Source organism: Pygoscelis adeliae, unplaced genomic scaffold, assembly GCF_000699105.1.
Source record: "Pygoscelis adeliae isolate BGI_AS28 unplaced genomic scaffold, ASM69910v1 Scaffold67, whole genome shotgun sequence".
NCBI classification, from domain to species: Eukaryota; Metazoa; Chordata; class Aves; order Sphenisciformes; family Spheniscidae; genus Pygoscelis; species Pygoscelis adeliae.
Window position 1 is genome coordinate 1,993,728 of NW_008825271.1, and position 15,454 is coordinate 2,009,181.

The window sequence follows — 15,454 nt, forward strand, 5'->3', positions numbered from 1 at the left end:
TACGTATAAGAATTCATTGTGTGATCATGTGTCTGCCTGAGGGAAGGAACCTGAATGAACCTAATATTTACCCTTGTAGTACTGATTATGTTAATTTTTAAGTTATGCTGGAAACCCTGTTAATGGAAAAAAAGTAATGATGACCCTTCTGCATGCCTTTGGTTGAAGCATCATCTGTGTTTCTGGTTGCTTTTGGAGATTTTAGAAGACAGACATTAATCCTTTTTCTGTATATGGCTCGCTGAGAAAATAACTGAATTTATAGTATTAAAAGCACCAATTTTGCATAAGCCAATGGCTTGCAATTTTGAAATATTGAACTAACCCTCACTCTATGAAGAAAGTTTCAATAAATTAAGGAAAACATACTAAAAGAAGAGAGAATGTATGTTCACAAAATTTGGGAAAGAAAGGCAGTTATGATCAAGGCATAGAGGCAGAAAGAAATCAGGCAATACAGGTGTAGTTCCCAGTCTTACTCCTGATTCTTTCAGTAATTGTATCACTGACACCAGGAAATGTTGTACCTACACTCCCTGCAATAAAAATTAAAACTAAAAAAAAAGGAAAAGAAAAACCTAAATCTTGTAAAATGTCTTTGTACCAGGACAACTGTACTTCTGAGCCCATACAAGTTTTCTTGAATGATCCCGCACTTCGGGTGTTAGGGCCTTCAGCTACTACCTCTCTTGAAGTATTTTGTTCTCAGACCAAACTTTGAGCTGCAAGCCCTGAAGGAAATGGTAACCTCAGGAAATACCATCTTGTGTTCAGAATGTATAAATATTTGTCTGTCTTCTCCATACATGAAGCCTGGCAGGTATATGTTACCCACAGGCACTCAAGACCACTTTTGTCTGGGTGATAAATTCTTCCTTAACTATAAACCAGTCATTCAGAAAAGAATATCCATTGAGGGGTTCTTGATGTTCACTCTCTTCTACAGCCTAGTTTTTAACACTTCATTACACTTGGATTGGTTAATTAGTGCCACTAACCAAACAAGGATGGAGACCCAACCCTGGAGGCAGTCTTTTGTCCTGGTCTTTACTCGGCCTTGGGAGACTGCTTATTTAGTCTATTTGTTTCTTCTTGCTCACCCAATTTCCCCTGAGAGAGCTAAATCCAACACTTTCCTGTAGGGAAGTCTAATAACCCGAAGTAGCTAAGCAGTAACATTACCTGAATGATTAACTCACATACAGTATTCCTAAAATTGTACAGCAGTATTTTTAGATTATACAATAGCTCCATTGTTTCTGTACCTCCTCCTTTCAAAACCTGCAGGAAGAGGTAGATATTTCTGGTTCCATGGCATACCGGACAACTTGTTCAATGGATACATACAAGGTACATAAAGATGTGTACAAATTTGACCATAAACATAGTGCATTTTCAACAAGAGCAAGAAGTCGGAATCAGTGGCAGACACAGAGAGCACGCCAGGAGAGAGACAACTTGTTTCCCAGAATCAGTTTACAGGCCAGGATAAACTAAGACCTGAAAGAGATTACTAGGTCAGGGGAAAACTGGGCAAGTATATATTTTTTTTTTCCTTCCATTAAGCTCCGTTTTGATGATGTTATTCTTTGTCACTCCATTTCACATCAGTCAAAGCCTAGGAGGAGGATTTCACAGCCACATCCACACCCTGCTGGATGAGCTGATGCAAATATCACTGATGAAACAGGTGATGTGGTTCTACTCAGACAGACTTGCTGGCATAGCCCTGTTCTTTAGGAAAAGTGTGCACAGAGCTACTGAGAAATGGGAAGAGAGAGTGAATAGATGCACAGATGCTTCTTCGCAACAGGACCTATAATACCTGCTTCTCACCCCTACCTTCAGAATAAATTCAGTGCTTTTGCAGATCTCATACACTACGATGATAAAGCCTGCAAAACAAATCAGATGTATAAGTCTTTTCTCAGAAATTACAAAATTTAAGGCTTTCAGCAAAGGCAGAAAGCCGCTGTATGACCTGACTTTTGAAAGTCTGTGCTACACCAGGAAGACATAAGGAGTCACAGAGAAAGCGAATACTGATACAGGAAATAAAAGTAAAGAGTGGGAGGAATCGATTAAACCACTGAAGAATGATGAGCGACTGGTCTAAAATAACCTGGAGATTAGGGGGGCAGATTAGGAGAGGTGGGGTTCAGTGAGTCATACTTCTATAACTCTATTCACTTCAGTAGAAATACCAAAAATATTTCTGTAACAAACAAAAAACACAGAGGCTTCAGAGCTTACATGCTGCTCAGTGGAAGCAGAAATTCAGGTGGAGCGTGGAATGAGAGGGACAAGAGCTAATGAGGCCTCCAACCCATGAAAGAGGATGACCGAACCCTAACCTGTATCTGTCCATGGGTCATAATGTCTATGTGATTATATCACAGTCCATTTTGAAAACAAAAAGAAACAATACATTAAAATGGTCTTATTCAAAGAAGTGCCAGCAAATACTTAAAATATTGGAAATAGTGCATTTAAGGAAGAGAGGGTAAATAGGCTGGCTGTGTGTCAACTAGCATAAGAAGCTTTTTGAAGTATAGGCAAATTTGTTGTCATCGTTGCTGACTAAGTTAGGACAAGACCTCATTCTTCACCTAGATATGTAAAGTCACACTCTGAAAGATAAGTCGCCTTGGCTAACCAGTGATCATTATTGTGACTGTCATATTGATTATTCCAAACTTCTGCAGTAAAAATATTAATCTGATCATTGACCAGATGGAAAATTTATCTCTTGTTGAAGTTGTATGCACAAATGTCATGAGCTGCCAGAGAGTCACGCCCATTAGTGACTGCAAAGATCTGCGTTTACAGAAGCCTGTAGAGCTGCAGGATGAATGGCAGAACTATTAGTATAGTCCTAATTTAGTATAGATCTATACGTTATTAGACCTACAGCAGTGGTAACACTGCTAAGGACTGTTAGCTTTTGCTACTTGTGCTGGCATTTCCATTTCTTACCCAGGGAATTAGCATCAAGAGTATTAATTACAGAAGTCAGAACACAGTAAGATAATAAATGTTGAAGGAAAATTCTCAGCTCCCTCACAGCAGAAAGGAAAGAATGTCAGGACTTTTCTCTTATGTTTAATGCCAATTAGTAAAGCATGGTTGAGATTAATCATGGAATTGAAATACAATTAAACATCGCTATAATTACTATTATGGTTACTATTTACAACTTGGTTGTGGCTAATAACCAGCGAGACTGGTGCTCATTGTAACAGATGATGTATAATTAGGTAATATTAGATATCTTATGTACTAAATGGCTGTCATAGATCCCTTCTTAAAAGTGCCTATCACTATATTTTAGAATAATTCAAAAAATAATAAAATACTGTTATAATAAAGCACAGTATAATGAGTAGGAGAAAGGAACGGGTTCTAAAAAATGGATGAGACATTGCTTGGTAAGTTGACCTGTTAGAAATAGCCCCTCCTTCACTGATATTCTAAATGAAAGGCAAGATTATTTCTAATTACAGTTTATGAGCATAGACTTAAGTAGTCATAACTGAAAGTCACCCACATTTGAGCCAGGTACAGATTTGCTATTATAACGCAGAATAACATTTGAGTTAAGGTTGCATGAGAAATACCAGTCTGCTTTGTTGTATTTCAGATTCTTAATTCTGAAATTTTTCAACTGTGACATAACTTTTTTCCCCAAGATAAGGCTCTAATTCTTCAAGAAATATTATACAGGGACAGAAGGATAAACTTTTGTTCAAAGGAAGATCCTCTCTACAGAAAGGTTTAAGTGCAAAACCACCAACAAAGAAGACGTTCTTTTGTGAGAGAAGAAATAAACTTTTCCCATAATACAGGAAAAGATCATGCTTTTTAAAATAGTTTTAACCATGGGAAACAGAAGAGGATTGAAAGCTGGAATTTGACATAAAAATAATCCTCACTAAAAAGAAATGCCTATGAGTGTTTTATCAAAAATTGGTTCAGAAAAGCTTTTCAAAAGTGCACTGTCTGCATACGTGTCTGAACAGGATTTTTTCTAAGCTTTTAAAGAGCATGGCGAGAGAAGACTGCTCCGAACATGTGTGTCGCTGCCTGCACAGGGAGAAGGAAACCCGAAGCCACACAAAAAATTGGCTGTACTTCTGGCTACTGTGCAAAGTTGCTCTTTCCTCAAGCAAAACCAAATTCCATTGCTACTTCACTATTTACAACAGTTATGGAACAAAGGTTGCTGAATGGCATTAATGGTACATTTATGTTTTCATTTTCTCAGTGTTGCTTTTAGGATTAAATAGCGCTGGAGTTGGCCACGCTTATTTCTTATTCAATTGTTTTCTATTCCTTTTGCTAGGTATCCCTGACACTCTTTTAAAGGTACTGTCTTAACATAAATAAAGCATAACGATTCCATTAAAATAATGGTATACAATGGACCCAGGTGGAGTATCTCTTGCTGTACTGGAAAAGACTTTCCTCCAAATATTCCTGAGCATGGTCTCACACGATTTTGATCTTTCCAGCAGTGTCGCATGTCACAGCATGCGCAATATGTTGTGAAAATGGTAGCGGAGTTCAGTGTTACCAGAGCTGAGATGCAACATGCAAGCACTCCCATGGGAATCTTGCTTCCGACTTTCCTTAGATTAAATTCAAAATCTTAAAATGTTTTTGAACAAGCTTAGGTTCTCTTTCATATTTATAGAGCACATATCCTGTGGGATTAAAACTGACAGGCATCTGCTTTGGTGAAGTTGGATATAATAAGAGTATGATGACAGGATTTGCATTCTTTCTTTATGCAGAAATGCAGACTTTCTTTTGAAGAGGAACTGACAATATCCAAGAAAGGACAGTTCTCTTTCTTGGTATAAAAACAGGTACGATTGAGAACAGGGGCTTGGTTTCCTTTCACAGTCTAATATAAAAGCTCATTAGCTCAGAGATCTTCAGCTATCCCAAAGAGATGCAGCATTTTTACCGCCCTGCTTCGTTACAACTGTGTTTTCAGAACCACAGAATGGAATTTCTTTTTCAATCTTCATTTCTACAGCAAGGAGGTGGGAAAGGTTATTATCATGTTGCTAAGGGAAATGTATCATCCCATCATCAAAAGCCAATATTATAGACCGACAGTATTTGGAGAGGGTTATGGCTTGTAAAACCAGTCATTCACATTACTACTGGAACAATATTGATCTCTCTCTTGGAGTGAGTCAGGGAGAAATAACAAACTGTTACATTTTATATTACTTTTATTTCTACTTAAGGGCATTGGCTGTGAGACGTATTTGACTTTTTCCTGGTCTGGCTTCCATCTTACTTGAATTCCAAAGGAAAATGTTTGCTGTTCTGAAAACTGACTGAAAATGAAAGATTAAATAATGCTTCTTACCTTTTTTTTTTTCAGTTTCTTGTACCATTTTCTACTATTAAATATAAAGGAAGGAGACTTTTAATATGAAGAAATACCTTCATTTTTTTTATTAGAGCAACTATGCCACTTCAAAGAAGTCATTTGCAACCCATTTTGAGCTATACAAGCACCATTTCCTTTAAAAATAAAGGCACTACAGTGTATTTGTCAGAGTGCTCCTGATGCAAACAGAGCAGTGTTTCCTTACTTCAGCTGAGAATTTAAAAGCATGAGAGTTTATTGTAACTATTCCAAGTTAGCTTTTCTTACCTCTTACACCTTTATCTGAGCTGAGCAGCCCATTTCTTTGTATGTGACGTATCTTAGTGGTTTCCCAGGCACAGGGAGAAACAATAACTACTGAATATGTCTTATAATGTTGAGTAGACTTCAATGTGCATTTAATGTGGCTTCCCAAGGAAAAAAGACTTGTGTGCTCTAGTATCTCGGTACAACATTGCTCAATTTCAGCCAAATCTGATCAAGAGCTAGGGGTCTTGAAAACATTAAATCCCAAAAGAGGAACGAGAATCGGTGAATAGCTGACCACAAATATCCCATCAGTACCTCCACTGATGAAACCCCTAAGCAAGCACAGTCCTTAACCATTCTAGTAACAGGAATCAGCTGGCTAGCTAGCTGGTTATGAACTGTAGGGTACAACTCTTGCACAGACATACAAAATATGGGAAAAAAAAAAAAAAACACCAAGTTTTTTTATGGGGTTGGCCAGGTCTGAAGGAGGCTGGTATTTCCAGCGCTGGAGGCAAGTGCAGGAGAGACGCAAACTTTACATCATCAAACTTCATGAATTCTACTTCCTCACCCTTAATTCAGCATCATCACAAAGCAACTGAAAACACAAGCCAAGCTACAAATTGTTTTCATACAGTAGGCAGAAACTTACCGGGGAAAGGGGAAATTTTAAAAGGGACGTTCCTGTGAGTGTAACTTTGTCCATAGCGTGACACACACTTGAGACAATGGTGCTGAAAACCCAAGTTCCCTCTCCCTTGTCTCAGCAAACAACTGGCAAGGCAACCGCTTTGCCTGCAGCCACAGCACTGCTCTGAATACCCGGGTGGCCTCAGGAGACCTCTTCCAAGAGTCGGGCTCTGCCTAAGGCCATTCTGTGTCGCAGCACTGGATACCATGAATTCAGGTGAAAAAGTGACATAGGGCCACTTGTTCCTCACAGCTTAAACCTTTCGAAGTTGCGGATATCATCCCATCACATATTATTAAAATTCACTAAAATGACAGGCCTATGGCTTACACTGGATTTACGCCAAACTGTTCTTTGACAGATCTTTAATGTCTCCTGTATCTTTGCAGTAACTAATCATTGTTTCATTAAAACATGTACTTGAAATGCAATAAAAAGATAAATCTGTTTATGAAAAATGACATACACACACATACAGGAATGCACATATCAAAACGTATCACCGGCAGATGAGATAGATAAAAACCACAGTCTTGTAAATAATGGTTTATAGCTCTAGTCTGCTGGAAGAATAAACTTCTCAAAACCGATAACGTTTTATTCTAGGTACTTCTTGAAAACTGCATGGTATTGTGACACGTAAGAACATCTGCTGGTATCACAGTAATTTAAAGAAAAGGAAGCAGTAGTAATAGCACTTCAATAGTACGTTAGATAACATGATTAGCTAAAATCCATATACAATATTTATTATGAAATGAATTAACTGTACCTTGAAAAATAACGGCTCCTCAGGAAGAGGGCTAACAGGGAGTGAGGTGGTGCTACTAGCTGGACTCATGTCCGTACTCTGAAAGAGAAGCACACAGGAGTTCGCATTTCCAATCAAGTTCTACGGACATCTTTTTACATTTTGGGAAAAAAAAAGAGCTCAAAAACAACACTGAAAATCCAACAGAATTAGATTGACAATGCAACTGCAATCTGTACTGTTTTTACTTTTAATTAGTAAAAGTAAGTATTTCACCAATGGGTAAGTACTTCGCATTTCCTTTATTTTAAATAAACTCCCCATTCAAAGACTGAAACGTATGCACAAATAAGCAAACATACTGTGTCTACAAAAGAGTAATACAAGAGGATAACTGAGAACACAAAAATTTGTTCATCTAGAACAAGTTATGATATACTACTTTTTTTTTTTAATTTTATTATTTTTTGGATGGCCCAACAGTAAAGTTAAAAGGCAAAATCAACAGGAAAGCAATATATTGCAGGAAAATATTTGGATTGAAGTTTAAAAAAGGATCACTTTCACATGAGTCGATATATCTTACAAACGAGCACTAATATATGAAAAGAAACAGTGAACAGCAAAGCTAATAATGAAAATAAGTCAGTATACTTCAATGGACCAGCCAGTCAATGCTTGAAAGATTGGCCTAAAAACCTATTCTTTTTTAGGTGATATTTCAGTAACCTGTTGGTTAGCATGGTCATTATTTTTACAGATGTGACGGATATGAAAAGAACTGTGGAAACTCTTAATAATTTGGAATGGTAATAATAACAGAAGAATAAAATCTGGATTTAAAAAAATACACAACCAATACCAAGACTGTTCTGGAGAAAACTAGAATATATAATACTTCTTGGGAATAAGTCCTTAAGTGCTAAAATGAAAAAATCCACCACCACCACCACCACCACCAATAAAACAGAAAAGATGTAATAGAGAATATAAAAAAACAAGTTTGCATGGGCCAGAAGTTCATTTCCTTTTTACGCTGTGGCATTGCAATGCAGAATGATTTAATGAATTGAGCTTATGCAATTAACTAATCAGATATCTGGTTTCATATTGCTATGAATCTATTATGACCCCTTCGATAAGCCCAAATTCTGCAAGTGAAGAATACCGCTCCACCCACGAAGTTCCAACAGTTCATTCATCAGAAGATTTTTATGCAGAGATACCGTATTTTAGTCAACCAACTGGTACAGGATGAAAACTGAGACAAAATCTTGGGTACGAAATCCCTATGTCAGATCTGAAATAGAGGGCATAGACTTCAAAGTTGACACCTACTGAGAAAATCACTGAGTTTAATCAGATACCTATCAGTTACACCATACGTGAAAGAAAAGACAACAGTTACTTGCTAAATAAAAGGGATGCAAGTAAAGGAGAAAGGAGAGGGCCATGGTAATTATTCCCTAAGAGAAAGGAGAGACAGGTAGTTTATAATCCACGGAACACAGAGAAGTTGTTGAGGAATAAGGGAGATTATAACATGTCAGAAACCCAATATTTTTGTTGAATCCATCGCTCTGGTATTCAGAAACATTACAAATTTTAACACGGACTCCTGCACTTGATAATCAAGGAAACGGGCTGATAATATTTACTAAAAGGAAGTGAAACATAGCTCTTTTACATTAAACTCAAAGTGCAGACAAAACTGGAGACCTCCTCTGTGAGAACATTCTGTCTCAAAAGCCAACAGTTCAGCTGAGGACAATTTGTCTTTTAATTTACACAGAACAGAAAAAAACCTAAGAGGGAAAAAAAATCCAGTAGCTGCTTTCCAAACCAAATCAAGTGCCCTAATTTGCAATTAGAAGCGTGCAGGAAGGCAGTTCAATCTTTTAAGCGTTGAAACAGCCTTAGTATGAAAATCTGCAAAGCAGATTGGTACCTGTACACTACACGAGCCGCAAGTTCTTCAGTGATAGCTGGAGTCTAAGAAAGGTCAAACAGCCCTGAGGACGCTGAAGTTGCTTTGATGAAACTTGTCAAGGCACATCCACACGATGGCCTCAGAAAAACATCCGCTCTTCTGTGATGACTGGACACGAGCCAGCCCAGGTCTGGGTGCCACGCTGATGTGGCACCGTGCCTGAACTAGAAAGGTTGCTGAGAGGTGGGGTATATTCGTAGAGACACCGTGACTATATAGCTTCTGGACTGCAAATGGTTTGTGTCTGGCCAGATAGGAGCATTGGCAGAAAAGCCTGCGTCTGGCTACAGCTGTCCACGTATACATACCCTCAGTGGCTCCTCCAACAACTTTAGCAATTTTCCTCTCTAAGGAATGCAGAGCAACTTCTCTGCCAGTGTAAATTAATTAAATCCAGTGGCACTAACACAGTTTATTATAGTGGAGAATTGAGTGAGACAGTACCAAAAGGGTTGTTTCTCGAGCTATTAAAAAAAAACCTTTCCAAATTAATCACTGCTTTGAGAGATGTTGTCAGCTTGCCCTCCTGAAGGGACGTATTAACAATTTCAAACATCACACCTCCCACCTAAATGTACCGCCCACGGGTTATTTGTCATAATCACACTTTGCAGTCTAAAGCTCCCCATACACACAAAAAAGTACCTCTGTGAGGAATTCACCCAACAAGGACTTTTTATCTGATCTTTCCTAAATCAATTCTGTTCTCATAAAAGCAGCATTCACTTTAAGTCTGGCTTAAAATTGATAGATGTTAGTTATAAATTAACTAGAAGATGCTACACCATTAGGCTATAATCATATCTTATAAGTTGAAGTAGATGTTAAACATAATTTGTACCATAATTATACATATTAGGCAAAATTAGGTAAACTAGGACATGTCCTAATTTTGCAGTACTTTGCTGTGCAACTGTAACATTTTAAAATGTATTTTTGATGCACAGTGATACCACAGCTGGGTTTTGTAGACTGAGCCTTTTCCCTGCGTCACTGGAAACCTCTGAGTGTTCTGGAGGGCACAGAATGTTGCAAAGCTTTAATGATCTAAACTCCATTTTTTAAATACCTGAATACCAAGCAATTCAAGTATTTCTCAGAACAACAGTTTAGAAAATACTGTCTTGCCCATGTCGAAAACAACCCTGTGAGCTTTTCTTTCATTGCTTTTAGGTCATTTTTTAATTTGGAGCAGGCTGTTAAAATCCAGCAAATGGATATTATTAGAATTTTGCCAATAATTGTTGCATGATTACAATGCCCAAATTTTCTTCTAATTTTTAGAGTTGATCAGCCTAAATATACAACATCCTCATTGTGCAACTGCATCCAACAGGTACCATGGAGTCACTGCCAGGCCATGCTAATCATTTATCCTCAGAGAGTAATGTTAAAAATGTGATTAACTATCAGGAAATTTCTTGATAACAAGGCAAAGGAAGAAAAGAAGTCTAAGAGAACAAACTTTTCCCACTTCTGCATCCTGTTTGGAGATCCAGGATCGGGATCCTGCTTGAGGACAGATTCCCACCATTTTAGCTAGATTAAAGAGAAAGCAGCTCTTTCTGGAGCTGTTTTAAAGTCGTTAGAGGCTTGGTTTTGTTTTGTTTTTTCCACTTGTGTATATGTCGTAGTTTAACCCCAGCCGGCAACTAAGCACCACACAGCCACTCGCGTCAGGCAGGTGTTCAGCCACCTCCAGGAAAGCAGGGCTCCACCACGTGTAACGGCTACTTGGGAAAACAAACGCCGAACACCCCCCCCTTCCTTCTTCTTCCCCCAGCTTTATATGCTGAGCATGACGTCACATGGTATGGAATATCCCTCTGGTCAGTTGGGGTCAGCTGTCCCGGCTGTGTCCCTTCCCAACTTCTCGTGCACGCCCAGCCTACTGGCTGGGGGGGGGGGGGGAGAAGCAGAAAAGGCCTTGACTCTGTGTAAGCCCTGCTCAGCAGTAACGAAAACATCCCTGCATGATCCAACACTGTTTCCAGCACAAATCCAAAACATAGCCCCATACTAGCTTCTATGAAGAAAATGAACGCTGTCCCAGCCAAACCAGCACAGTATACCTGCCTCAAAACAGAATGTTTCATAAACCTGCATACTGACATAAACTGTCTATTGGCAAATTAGAGAATGTAGTCAGTGTTCTTCCAGAAGATCAAGTATATATAAATGCACATTGTTAAAACCATGCTTCTTTGAAAACAATAGTAATCTTCCAGTCTTCAGCAACTGTTCTTTAAATGAAAACAGATTCGCCTCACCTCATAAATCGGGATTTTTCTTGCTACAAACCCTTGTCTTTAATCCGATCTTCTCCAGGAAGAGGCCTATGTATCTACCTTCGTTAATTGTACCATAAAATATGGACCATCCACTGTATATCATCCACTGACAGAAGCCAATTTAATTTGCTACAACTGCTTTTCAACAAGGGTAAACACTGAAATGATAGTAGGCAGACATTGACTTCTCTGGAGATCAGTATCGCAATTTATTGATCTAAGAAGTTAATACTGACAGAGAAAACCTTCAGTGGATATTAGAGCTAGAGATCAAATAAATCTTTATAATAACTGAAGAAAAGAAAAGACAATCTGTGTACTTTATAGCTTTTTCTAAGGAGTAGCGGATAAGTGTTGAACTGACTTTCAGGGTGATAGTTTTAGTTGTATCATAAGTTATGTCACTAAGTATCATTTTATAATCTAGAAGTTGAGTAGAACTAGGAAATAAAATAAGTGCAGTCAGCAAGCTCAGTAGTGACATTTTGACATACTGAAGGTAATCAAGGTAACCTACAAATGGATTTATTAATGGGTCTGCATAACATCTTTATGAAATATTCTGCTTAAATACTGTTATCCCGTTTTATCAATGATGGTGAAAAAGAAGGGGAAGTGCTTTGCTCAAAGCTATGAAGGGCTGTTAAAAACAAAGATAGAAATCAGGAAATCACAAGTCCAAGCACTCCCGTTGTTCATCCAGAGTGTGCAATGCTCCCCTACACACTTTTGGAGTGCTGGGATTTCTGTAGTTTCTATTTTATTTAATGTCATGAAGAGGTTTTGTTGATACATACACTTCCTGCAAATAAAATTACTGTAAGCAATTGAGGCCAGCAAAATCAAAATCAGTTTTGGTAAGAAAAAATAGCAGACACATGAAGTGAGCTTTCACCTCCCACCCCCCACCACGTCTGACTAATTTTCCCCAACATCTCCAGTCTCACTCACTAAGAATGCAAGTGCCTCCTTAAAAATGTGTTTAGGCCTATTTTCTAACACCTTTGAATACAATCCAGGTGGTTATTTAGAAACCTATTTCGTGTGTCTTTTATTGGTAGGTATAGTTAATTATTCTTACTAATTACTAATACATGCAATTATCAGCTGAGACATTTGATTATTGCTTTCAGTTATTTGAGACATTGCCTAGAGCTTGCTGCTGCTGTAGCTTAGAAGGCTGCACGGGTCTTGCATCTGACCTGAGTTATCGTAGCTCCCATCGCAGTGGAGAACCATAAATTACAGCTGCTACCACTTCTTGCTACCTCTTTTTATGCTCGTACGTGAGGTGTGGATAGCCAAATAAGTTTTTAGTGGTTGAATTATCTACTGATTCTCAACCAGCACTTAGTATACAGGCGCACAGATTAGCCTTGATTCCTCTTACAATCTAAGCAAAGCTAATCACCTGAGCTGTGAAATGCCAGTGGGAAATTTCTCCTCATTTAAGATAAGGCACTGATCTGTCACTTACCAGCGTTTGTATGTCTAGTACTGTTTATTTTAAAAGGCCCTGAGTTCTCAGGAACTCTGAGCAAACGCATTAAATGTAGTATTTTGCACAATAATTTTTTTCAGCAAGTAGGGATCAGGATGAAGGATATTTTGTTGACTGCTATTTGTTTCTACTTTGAAAAATAGCTGGAAAGATGCTCTTTTAGCCTTTTAATTAGGCTAAATTAATTACAAAGCCCATAACCAGCAAGCAACATAAAGCTATATAACCAGTCCATAGTCTGTTGCAGGGCTACAGTGTTTGAAATAGTTTGCACTCAGATTATACTTTCACAATGCAGAAGTGTAAGGATACCAAAGTACTAGGCACAAATTACTACTATTATCTGCTTTTTAGTTTCTAAAAATGGCAATATGAAAATACCTCACATATAAACCGTATGGTAACTGGCACAAGGACACCACCTTAATAAACATGTTTTTAAATTTGTAAACAAAGTAGAAAGCTGAACTAAGCCTCTAAACAGAGGCTCAAGAATTGGAGATTGCTGGTTTACAATTGAGTACATACAGAGGGAAAAAACCAGTCTGTTTTTATAAGGATATAAATTTATTTTCACCTTGACTTTTCATTGCTCATCCTTCCAGCTTGTCTTTAGTCCCCACTTCCCTTCACAAGACTCGTCATAAACAGAGACACAAGTTTCCTTGGTCAGATAACTCCCTGGCACACAGAGGTTAGATGAAAGGTCCATTAATATGTAGGAGAAAACTACTTTTACCTTCCCAAACAGCAAATTTGACTCAAGTTGATCTCTAAAAACCCCCTTCACTTCTATCTGCAAGCAGAATGTAATTTCGAACGTAATTTGGACAATGACTTTGGGGTTAACATCTCTTTGTGAGGAGTACCGCAGGATCATCAATGACTGTCAGTGTGTGAGTTGGGACTGCTACTATGACACATTACATTAAACGCAACTCCAGTCATATTTTTATCCTAATGAAAACCAGGGGGTTGCTTTCACAGATGCAAACACTTTGTTGACAACATAGTGGAGAACTGATTTCCTTGAGCAAAACTCTACTCCCTCTTCAGTTTCTATTGTTTCTTTCATACTTCATTGACTACACTATCCAGCCTTAACATTTTGTTTTTGTATATTCTTCCCTAATAATATCATACAACATCAGCTTTTTCTGCTCTTTCAGCAGTCAATTGAGAGAACCAAGTACTCTCCTGGGATTTTAATCTGCAGGCTGCCTATTTCAATTGCTTTTCTTTCCTTGCAGGAGATCTTTCAGGTTCAAATATTGAACTGAACTGCGTTCAGTTTTGTAGCAAATATGACGGTTGTCTCATACAGTAGGTTCAGCAATGTTTTTTTTTTCACTTCAGTCACAAAGACATTTTCTTTGTCCAAAGCCTGCATCACAGCACTAAGAGTAACTACACTGATGCTCCATACTACAGCTATAGCCTGAATCTGGAAGAAAACATCCACATCCACGCAAAGAAGAGTCTATCAGCAAAGTGTCTCTGGGCTCTCTCAAACGCCTACATCTTCCCTGCATACAGATCCATCGTTTTTCTGCCCTTCCAAATAAAACACTTAGAAAATAAGTAATCAATTAATTAAACCGAGAAGGATCAAATCATAACAGAATCGCCTCCTCTCCCTCCCTTTCACATTTATGCATGTTCTGCATCATCACGTATCATAACAGACTGGGACCAAGATATAAGCTGGAGCCAAAAAGGATCAGATATTAATACAAACAATAGATGCACCTACAATTATATTAAAGAGGATAAAAACATACACAGGATATATATTTATATGCTTCTGGATATGTGGAAATAACTGTCTTGATGAGTTAGGAAAAAGATGCTCCTGAAAACAGGTTGTTGTAAGTTCCTCTGAAGTATCCACAGATGGCCACTGTTGAAGCCAGACATGGATTTAAGTGCCAATTTCAGCAAAACAGTTCCTATGCTCATATACTCATACAATTAGCTGTTCTCCATGAAGCTTGAAAGATGTTCATGATCTCCTTACAGCCTATGTAATGTCTTTTTTAGTTTATAAGAGAAAGACACGATTCTTTCAAGACAAAAATCTATTTGCACTTGCTATTAATATTTTTAAGGTGCACATTTTCTCATACACTAAACTCATGTCCAAAAAACTACACATGCTTTACTGTTCAGTACATCCCTTTGCCCATAACTACATAGGGATATAGGTGATATCTCCTGCAACATCATGGTCAGTTTTCTGCCTACGGTTTCCCTGCCACATACTGTTTTCATCTGAATGAGGACAATGTTTCATAACATTAATAAACTTATTTTTTAAATCTGAACATAATGAAGCCAGCCCGATTTTCATTAATAATTTGCTGCTCAATCATCCGGTTGTTTTCTACCTTTATTTTACCTGTTAAGCATCATAGAATCATAGAATCATTAAGGTTGGAAGAGACCTCTAAGATCATCGAGTCCAACTGTCGACCCAACACCGCCATGCCCACTAAACCGTGTCCCTAAGTGCCTCATCTACACATCTTTTAAATACTTCCAGGGATGGTGACTCAACCACCTCCCTGGGCA

At 38.1% G+C, this 15,454-nt stretch overlaps 1 protein-coding gene across 1 annotated transcript in view; it reads right to left on the minus strand.

The window, feature by feature from the left end:
* CCSER1 (coiled-coil serine-rich protein 1) overlaps nt 1–15,454 on the minus strand; it is a 670,454-nt gene that overhangs the window by 386,079 nt on the left and 268,921 nt on the right. Inside the window, exon 7 of the mRNA XM_009329761.1 lies at nt 7,123–7,200. Within this exon, the coding sequence (XP_009328036.1) occupies nt 7,123–7,200 (78 nt within the window). The remainder of the gene's footprint in view (nt 1–7,122; nt 7,201–15,454) is intronic.